Source organism: Eschscholzia californica, unplaced genomic scaffold (genome assembly GCF_041429995.1).
Source record: "Eschscholzia californica isolate CP2 unplaced genomic scaffold, dmEscCali1.0.p SCAF_5, whole genome shotgun sequence".
In the NCBI taxonomy this organism is placed as follows: Eukaryota; Viridiplantae; Streptophyta; class Magnoliopsida; order Ranunculales; family Papaveraceae; genus Eschscholzia; species Eschscholzia californica.
The window spans coordinates 38,835,444-38,845,633 of NW_028238472.1; the positions used below are offsets into that span (position 1 = coordinate 38,835,444).

A 10,190-nucleotide genomic window follows, 5' to 3' on the forward strand; every position below is an offset into this window, starting at 1 on the left:
CATTTCTGGGGATACGACAAATCTAAAAGCTCAAAGTAGAAGAAATTTTATTGAATTGTTACAATGGTTGAGATATAAAAACGATGGTATTAAAGCCGTCACAATGGAACAAGCTCCTAAAAACCTCAAATTAGTGTCACCTAAATATCGAAGTGATATTTCAAATGCTATTTCATTTGAAACTATCAGCAAAATTATTCGAGAATTGGGTGAATCTGGGTTTTTCTATTCCTCTTGATGAATCTTGTGATAAATCTACAAAGGAGATAATGGCTATGGTATTACGATATGTGCATGAAGGTGAGGCAATTGAGCGGTTTGTTGGTATTGAGCATGTCATCGCTCGCACTTAAGGCAGCTATCGATGACTTCTTTTCCAGACACGGGTTAACATAGACAGATTGAGAGGACAAGGATACGAGGGGACAAGCAATATGCGAGGTGAGTTTAATGGTCTTAAAGCACATATATTAAGAGAAAATGAATGTGCTTATTTTGTTCATTGTTTTGCTTATCAACTCTAATTAGTTGTAGTTGTTGTGGCAAGAAATCTTACAGAAATCAACGATTTATTTATTATAACTGTTAATGTTGTGAATATTTTTGGGGCATCTCCAAAATGCCGTGATCTTCCTCGAGAAAAAGATTCTGATAGTCTATGAGACCCTTAATAATAATGAGCTTTCTAGTGGACAAGGACTAAATCAAGAAACAAGTATTGCACGAGCTGGTGACACACGATGGAGATCACGCCACAAGATATTAGTAAGTTTGATTAACATATTTTCAGCCATAATAAATATACTTGAGAAGGTGGCAGATGATACAAATTAAATCTGATAAAAAATTTGAACCAAGGATTTTGTTGAATTCTATTCATCTTACAATTTTGTTTTATGTATCATTTGACAAAATATTTTTTGGTATTACAAATGATTTTTCACAAACACTACAAAGAAAATATCAAGAGATTGTGAATGCTATGAAATTAGTAACAATATGTAAGCTACGACTACAAGATATGCGAGATAGTGGTTGAGTTTCTTTGCTTATTGGAGTATTTCCTTTTTGTGAGAAACACAATATTGGAGTTCCTAATATGGATGATATGTTCATAACGCGAAGGGCGACCAGGACGTAAAACTCAAAAAGTCACAAACATACATAACTACCATGTCGAGTTATTTTATACAGCCGTGGATATGCAACTTCAAGAGTTAAATAATCGTTTAATGAAGTGAACATTGAATTGCTTATTTTTTTTTGGCTAGTTTGAGTCTGGTCGACTCATTTGCAGCATTTGACAAACAAAAATTGATCTGACTTGCTAAATTTTACCTTAAAGATTTCTCTAATATCGACCTTATAGTGCTTAAAGATTAATTTGAAATTTATTTAACTGATATGCAGTCTAGCAACGAATTTATTGGATTGAAAGGGCTAGTTCATCTTGTAAAAAAGATGAAAGAGAAAAGGAAAGATAAACTATATATGTTGGTTTACAGGCTATTGACATTGGCATTAACCCTTCCAGTTGCAACTGCCACAGTAGAGAGAGTATTTTCTAGTATGAATATTGTCAAAATAGATTACGCAATCGAATAGGAGATGGATGGATGAGCGATATCTTGCTTACATATGTTGAAAGAGACATTTTTTTATTTAATCGATAACGAAGTTATTATGCAGCGATTTCAGAAGATGAAAACTCGGCGTGGTCAACTATAGATTTGTATCTAATTATGGTATTAGAAATAAATAAATTAATATTTGTTGTTATTTAAATTTTCATTTAATATTTTCAATATGTGCCGCAACAATCCTGGATCTGCCACTGTCTACAACAGTGCCAAAAACCGTCTTACCACAACAACGCTTTGTGCAAAGCATGTATATAGTCAACACTAACTTCTACTTCTAGAACATGTATTTTTTGTTAGTGAAAATTGAAATATGCTACTAGAGATGAGGATATGTTTAGAGCATACGCTAAATACTTGCACAATAACTAACCTGGAGCATTTCGCTAACTTCTTTTAAATTTACATTTTAGCCTTAGGCCGCGACTCTGGGGAATAAAGAAAAAATCCCCGGGGAATAAAGACTTAAGGAACATATTCATTTTTAGTCCAAAAATTAGTTCTTTTCATTTTTGCCCCAAAATCTTCATCTCCTTCTCTCATCCTCTCTCTCCTGCTCGTCCTCTCTATCTTTCTCTTTTATATTCTTTATCTCTCTCACTTTTTCTCTCTCATTGTTCCTATCTCTTGGTCATAATCATTAAGATGAAGATGGTATGATATAAACTAAGTGGTAGAACTTCTTATCATCCTCTCATCTTCATTCTGAAGTTTTCATAGTTCTAAAACTCTCTATCTTGATGGAAGAAGACATAGAATTAATGGAAGTTCTCAAATCCCAAGAGCTTGATGTTTCATGTGACGAAGATTGATCGATCTGGTCATCAGCAAGCGGTTGATATAATCCTAGGTAACAAACTGTAACCGGAGATTGATGAATCTCTTGACTAATTATTTCGTTGATTTGACGCCGGGATCTGAGGACGACAGCCAGATTGATGACTGACTTGCCTGGAAACTTCTAGGAGAAAATCTTAAGAAACAGAAAGATTTTAGGAATTTGAAAGTATTTTTGAACGAACCTTTTGAACAAACTCATAAGTCATCAGCTTTTGACATTATTGATAATCTACTTAACCTAGGTTAAAATGCTGCTCTTCTTCTTTGTTGATGTGATGAAGGTCTGATTAAAGCAGCTAAAGGTCTTTTCACCAAATCTCCTTCAACATACCGATTCGAACCAGAGAATTAGTCATCCCGATTTTCTAGCATTCAATCGATTTGACGGAAATGAAACTGAACTATTATTATTATTGTTGAAATTTCGATGAAAGTTGCACCTAAATGATCCTGGATGAGTAGCAGGAGACCACATACAAATTTTTTTTGAGATTTTGGAGCTGATTTCACAACTTGATCACGAGTTGAAGCTGTAATAGATCGAATAGGTGAAATCGGTCGATCAATTGAAACCTAATAGATGATGATGAAATAGATTCATACATATTAACACGAGTTGGAGAATGCCTCTACGTGATAATTTACCTTATGTATATATTACGGTACATAAAGTTTGCCTCTACACGTTTGTTGCTTAGAGTATGCAATTTATGTATACGATTTTACGTGATAATTTACCTTCGCGATTTTCTAGAATCCGTAGGTTGACCTTAAGGTCATGTTTGGCGCGCGGGAATGACGTGGGAATGGAATGTGATTCCCAGGAACACATTCTAGATCATTGTTGGGCTTGCAGGAATGGTGTGAGCCCGGAAATGTGATTCCCTCAAAAAGGGGTAATAGCAAACCCAGGGGGTGAGGTGGGTTTGTGATTCTCATTCCCCCGGAATCATATATACTAATATTTATTGACAAATATATCCTTAACAAAATATTGAATTACCAATTTTATTTTCTTGTAGGATTTGGTATTAATAAGTACTATTTATGTTTATGAACAAAATTTAATACTAAAAAAAATTGATGTGTACTATTACCAATTTTATTTTTTTGGTAGGATTTGGTATTAATAAGTACTATTACCAATTTTACTTTTTTGTAGGATTTGGTATTAATAATACTGATTTTATTATATAACAAAGTTGATGTGTATATTTTATGCTAAAAAAAAAAAGTTGATGTGTATTTTATATAGTTTAAGTAAGGTTAAAAGTGAACTTAAACTACAATAATTTGATTCTCAGGAATCACGTTACGGGAATGTGATTCCCAGGAATCACATTCCATTCCAGCGCGCCAAACATGGCCTAAGAGAGTGTGATAAAGTATTGATCTGTTTAAACAATATATATTCCAAATTAAAATTTTGCACTTATTTTACGATGGACATAAGTTTGACATATTTTGTAATCTCAACAAAGCAATGAAGAATTTCACACTTTCATGTTTGTCTTGGTTACTCTTACCTCTTCTTTTAAGACCAAACATGGGATTAAGAAGGTAATTAATGTTTAAAACATAGGAGTGCCTAGAGACACCAAAATGTCCAAAGCCATGGGCCGAAGTTAGCCGTTTCAGTGGGCCGTCTATAGATAAATTGCAGGCATCAGGCGCCTATAGACACCAGAATTTCTCTCTCTCTCCTCTTTCCTCTCTCAGTCTCTCTCCCTCTCCTTCTCTCTCAGCTCGATTTTGTAGTCTGAAACTGATCGGTGATGATGGAGAACAATAGCTCTCCGTTCCGGGAGAGTTTAGCTACTAAAATGAAAAACGAACGCCGATCCAAGTCCAAATCTTTCAAAGATAGTAAAACATCAGTAGTCATGGTCTTCTTTTCTTGCTTCGCTTGGCTCTACGTCGCTGGCCGGTACGTTTTCTAATCTGAATTCTACTCCGGTATATTTCGATCCACGATCCACCGGTTCTTCCTACTTAATTCTTGAATTTTGTAACAGGTTATGGCAAGATGCAGAATATAGAATGTTACTTAGTAATCTTCTTCAGAAAAATTCCGGCAAGGTTTGGTTTTTCTCCTCCATTTGTAAATTGTTTTTCAAGTAAAATTGTGGGTGTTAGAAAGTATTCTAATTACTTGCTTGTAGCCACCAAAAGTACTAGCAGTTGAAGATAAGTTGATGATTCTTGGATGCAAGTAAGCTTCTTTTTTTTGTAATGTTTGTTATGTTGTTGATTTGATTCTTGACTTTTATTCCTTGTTAAATGACTGATTTTGTTTTCTAGAGATTTGTCGAGGAGGATCGTGGAAGCTGAGATGGAATTGACATTGGCTAAGAGTCAAGGGTATCTCAAGCAGCAACAGCAGCAAAATGGGTCTGGCAAGAAGCAGCTTCTTGCTGTTATTGGAGTTTATACTGGTTTTGGAAGTCGATTGAAGCGTAACGAATTCAGAGGATCTTGGATGCCCAAAGGTCAGATCCCTAGATTTCTGACTTCATTTTGGTGGAAATTTCAGTAGACATGGAAATGGAAATATTTCGGTCATATTTCGAAATTTATTTCCTTGACTAGGCGTTGTTAAGAGAAACTTAGTTAAATTCCGGTAAGCATGAAAAAGGAAATATTTCGGTCATTTCGACTGAAATATGTTGAAATTTAATTCCTTGATTCAGAGGTCTCGCTAACACTAGAGTAGGTTACAATACTAATCTGGCTTTACAGAGGCATTGTTAAGAGAAACTTAGTTAAATTTCGGTTTGGATGGAAATTCGGTGAACATGAAAATGGAAATATTTTGGTCATTTCGACCGAAATATTTTGAAATTTAATTCCTTGATTGAGAAATCTCGCTAACACTAGAGTAGGTTACAATAGTAATCTAGCTTTACGGAAGGCTATCTGTAGTGATCACGGTAAGTCGGCAACTATTGTGCATAGTATTAGTATAGATGAAATTTTCATTGACTAGGTTTTTCTTGTGTCTTATAGGTGATGCATTACGGAAACTTGAAGAAAAAGGAGTGGTCATACGTTTTGTAATTGGTCGGAGGTTGTTTGCCAATGCTTTAAATTTTGCTCCATTCTGCTATATTAGTTTCATACACTTCAGTTGGCTTCTAATTTTGCAGTATGGTAACCTAACGTTCTTAACTGATTCGGATCTTGTAGTGCCAATAGAGGTGATAGCCTTGATCGTAACATCGATGAAGAAAATCGTATTATGAAGGACTTTTTGATTCTCGTGAGTTGTTGATTTCAATTGTTGTGCATATTTGAATGTTTGTTACTTTGATTGTATTCCTTCTTAAGAATTCTATTGGTCCATGGTGTAGTATTTCTTATTTATCTTTTCATTCTAAATTTCTGTTTCCATCGATGTTAAACAACTGTAGTATATTACTATATCTCTATGAGCGTGTCAATATATGTGGTATAGGCATACGTGTATTAACTGTCTTTAAATGGAGAACAAGCGAATACTAAATTTTCCTAAAAGCCAAAGTTGTTCTCATCTCACTTTTAGTAATCTTAATAAGATGCATTAAACTGGCACACTTGGAAATGATTGCTCAATAGAATGTTCAATTTACCTGCTGGCCTACCGTCAGGAAATCATTGATGCACACCATTATGACAAACTTCTTTAATTACTTGGTAGTCTCTATAGGTCTTCGAGATTTGCATGAGTTGATTGTCTGTCTATAGATCATGTCAATACCTAGTTTTCAATATGACACTGAAGTCAATTAAACTAATTTTGTATGTTCTAATTAAATTTTTGGCTTTACAAATTGTTCTGTAATTTGAGATTTGTTTATATGATTTACAAGGACGGCCATGAAGAGGCCCAAGAAGAGTTGCCAAAGAAAGCAAAGTTCTTTTTCAGTGCCGCAGTTGAAATTTGGGACGCAGAATTCTACGTAAAAGTTGATGACGATACCAACCTTGACCTTGGTAAACTTCACTTTTCTTCAAACGAAGTATGAATGCTAGAGTTAGATGGAATTTTTTATTCTTCCTTTCTTGAATCGTGTCGTTCACTAATATCTGGTTTAACAGATGGATTAATTGGAGTTCTAGAAAGCCGTCGTGGTCAAAATAGTGCTTATATTGGGTGCATGAAGTCTGGAGACGTGATAGCAGAAGAGTAATGATTTTTTTCTCGTCGTAGTTTACCTTCATGAGTGACGTATTGTTAGTACTCAAAAACATAGATAGCCAAAGAAAATGAACAATACTAGGAATGCAATTAGCATGAAAGAAAGAACAGAGAACAAGATTATTTCCTCGTCTAAATGAGGGCACTGTGCTACCGTCGTAGCGCTTATCGATGACAAGGCAATTGTTTGTATTAGACTCGTAGTCTCTCCCAAAACAATCTATCAATTGTTACCCATTGATAAACCGCTGTTCTAATCGTAGCAAAAGCTTCAAAGCGAATTTTCAAACTCTAGTTATTAAATTAAAATTAAGAAATAATGTGAAGCTAAAAGCCTATAATGGGAGGGAGAGGGTAGGAATCAACACTCTACTTTTGAGTTTTCATTTCACGGACCTAATGAGATAAGGACACAAGATAATATGAAATGAATAACACTTGTCCTAACGTTAAAAAGCAGTTAGTAATTCAAGATAACAATTAGTTATAAATCGGAATGCAAGTTAGAAAGAAAAGGAAAGTTGATAATTAAGGGGACTTTTTTGTTGTGATTGGGAATGGGCACCACTCGGATAGATTCAATTGGCATCATTCTCCATTCCTCTAAAAATTTCAACCTCGAACTTTTGCTTTGTAAAGGCATGAGGGTTAGAAAGCTTGAAAAAATGCTTCCACATAACTCATACACCACTGAGAACTCTAATGAACCTCAGAGAAATGAAAGAATTCCAAAAGAGGATCAGAATTGCAAAGAGGGTCTCCAAAAATTTCATTATATGACCGTGTCTTAGGTTTATGATATTCCTGATATACCCAAGCGGATGACGTAACATGTGATTCTTGGTGTACTTGTTCAGCTTAATGAACTTTTTCTTTGAAACTTATCTTATGAGGGCTCTTAAGAAATACTCTATGTGAACTCTTGCTAGTAAGACATTGAGAATTTCTCCTCGAATTCACATCAGTTTGTTTTCTACTGTATTCCTTGACGAAGTTCAGCTACTGAATATGGCAATATGGGAATATATATATTATATATACATATATCGAATATGTAGATGATTGACTTTTGCGCTTCGTCATTAAATTGTGACAGGGGAAAATCATGGTATGAGCCAGATTGGTGGAAATTCGGGGATGAGAAGTCGTAAGTATCGATTCATTACTGATAATATTTCATGTTTCATATATTGTGATCACATTCTACAAATGCATAATCAACTTTTATGGTATTCCTTTATATTTTGGTTAAGGAGATCTGATTTCGAAATATTTAGAATCTAATATGAATTTAGTTCGATTGAGAAAAGTATTCCAGGATCTTAGTTTCTCTTTTACGCCATCGTTCCTCTATTCTTATTAGTCTGTATTGGTTGTCTAAACACAATTTGTTTCGCTATATATGTAGACCGAATAGTATAACTAGTACAAGTTACGTTCGTAATGAATTTATTTTCAATCTATAACAAAAACTACATTAAGATATATTTACTTAAGGTCTATTTCTTCTCAGCTGAGTGATTTGATTTATCCTCTTATTTGATGCGCACTAGTTCCGCAGGCAACTCATGTGAAGCAAATTTAACTAAGTTCCGGCCCATCCTCAGTTTCCCCAACCAATCCGTTGCCTGATTGGTTTCCCTATACACGTCAATGACTTTGGGATCATCAAACTGACCCCACACGTCCTTGATTTCCTTCATTAGTTTCCACCTCTCCGCGGAAAAGACCGATTTGAGTTTAGTAACAGATCACATGCTCCCATAGAATCAGTGACTATAGTAGCCTTCCTGATCCCCTTCCGGCTTTGCCAATTCAAGGCCTAGCCAAACTCTAGCAGCTCATGGATTTGAAGAATTAGAACAGTATAATCTGATACTTGGTCATTGTTGGAAAGAATTGTCTAAACTTCTAATTAGTTTCTTTTCTACCAAAATAACTTGTATATAGAGAGCAACATTATAGCTGAGATTCTTCGTATAGTTTAAGGAGTTGCTAAAAATTTAAATGAGTTACAAATTCTTGTGTTCCAGGTATTTCCGGCATGCTGCTGGTCAATTATTTATAATTTCAAAAAATTTGGCTCGTTACATCAATATAAACAGGTTAGTTACTTCAGTTATCAAATTATTCAAGTGTGTTATTCTCTCTCTGCATGCTTGGTTTTCAATATTAAAATTAGTCGAAGTTGTGAAAGTAAATTGATTAAGCTTGTTTCAATCAGAACATTCCTACTTGAGACCATAGATGTTCAGTCAGATTGAAAGCCAATAAGAACCAAGACACTCTGGAATTTGTTCCCGTCGCTAGCAAAACATTAATTTTGCACTACAATCAGAATTGGATTCAGAGTCTGGTGTATTCACAGATTTCTGAGTACAATTTTTTTATTTTTTCCCCATATGCAGTGCATCTTTGCAGACTTATGCTCATGATGATATATCAGTTGGATCGTGGATGATGGGTATTGAAGCTACCTATATCGATGATAATCGTTTTTGTTGCAGCAGCTATAAACAAGGTCAGAAATCTCTTCGATGTTCATTACCAACTGATTTAACACCTGTCTCAGTTCCAGCCATTATATAGTCGTTGATGTAAGCACCACCCAAGTCCATTGGCCTAGTCCCACCCTACCCTAGACCTGTAGACCACCCCATAGGCTTCTCCGTCTGACCAATCTAGCCGCCAAAACACACCAAAAAGGCCTAGCAGTATGTGACGTTATAACCCAGGTACGGAAGGTCTTCCTAAGCTGTGTAGGACTAAGCGCCTTGTACATGAAACTTCTGTTTCATATTACTAGCTACTACTTTGATTGTTAATTTTCCAGTTCATATATCTCTAACCCAATTTAAAATGTAGAATGACATGACATTAAACATTGATATTTGATTTCTCTCCCAGACAAGGTGTGTTCCCTTGCTTGAATCGCAAAACACCAGCTCCCGAAGTTTTGGAATTAAAATCATCAAACTATGCAGATGTCTTTACATGGAGAGGATTGCTTTTTCAACCATAAAAACGGCTAGAAGTTAAAAGTGCATCGACAAATTGATCATACCATGGTTGTTGTGAATATTGGGTTATCAGTGAATTTACATTGTTTTAGTGTTAGAAGTTTGTAGGAATATCAAATCCCAAAGTGATGAACTTGGAGATCTATGATCATAACTTTCTCTCATTTCTATCTCATCTATATGGAGGTTACCCTGGGGATGATTGGTTGCCCAAAGTCCTTGAAAATATCGGAGTCGAGTGTCAACTCAGATATCTCTTTCTCTCTCTATGACAACTTACCTTCTTTCCATGGAGATAGACGGATTTTAGGTGTAAATAAAGTTGTTAATCCTATAAAAAGAAAAATAGACCAACTTTATGGATAAATAGACTAGTTCCCTTGTCAAGCTGCAATTATTTATCTTTCAACAAAAAAAATAGTTGCAATTGCTTATTCGTGCAAGTTAAAGTTTATTAGCTTAGAAGTATTCAATACATTTTTCCAAAAACATTCATTTGTTACCCAAAAAGTT

General features: G+C 35.0%; 1 protein-coding gene across 1 annotated transcript; it reads left to right on the top strand.

Annotated features, from left to right (window-relative positions):
- The first annotated feature begins 4,141 nt into the window (after positions 1–4,141).
- LOC147539074 (hydroxyproline O-galactosyltransferase HPGT3-like) lies at positions 4,142–9,841 on the top strand. Its single transcript, XM_086641161.1, has 12 exons — positions 4,142–4,407; positions 4,496–4,559; positions 4,643–4,692; positions 4,782–4,969; positions 5,487–5,547; positions 5,667–5,739; positions 6,329–6,452; positions 6,558–6,645; positions 7,754–7,804; positions 8,691–8,762; positions 9,066–9,178; positions 9,565–9,841. The coding sequence occupies exons 1-12, from the start codon at positions 4,256–4,258 to the stop codon at positions 9,585–9,587; spliced, it is 1,059 nt and encodes a 352-aa protein (XP_086497287.1). The 5' UTR covers positions 4,142–4,255; the 3' UTR covers positions 9,588–9,841.
- Positions 9,842–10,190: the final 349 nt, after the last annotated feature.

Excerpts from the sequence above, each read along its gene's own strand:
- LOC147539074 (XM_086641161.1), top strand. The coding sequence starts at position 4,256 with ATGATGGAGAACAATAGCTCTCCGTTCCGGGAGAGTTTAGCTACTAAA. Across the intron at positions 4,693-4,781 it reads TTGATGATTCTTGGATGCAA|AGATTTGTCGAGGAGGATCG; the intron begins GTAAGCTTCTTT and ends TTTGTTTTCTAG. Across the intron at positions 6,453-6,557 it reads CGATACCAACCTTGACCTTG|ATGGATTAATTGGAGTTCTA; the intron begins GTAAACTTCACT and ends CTGGTTTAACAG.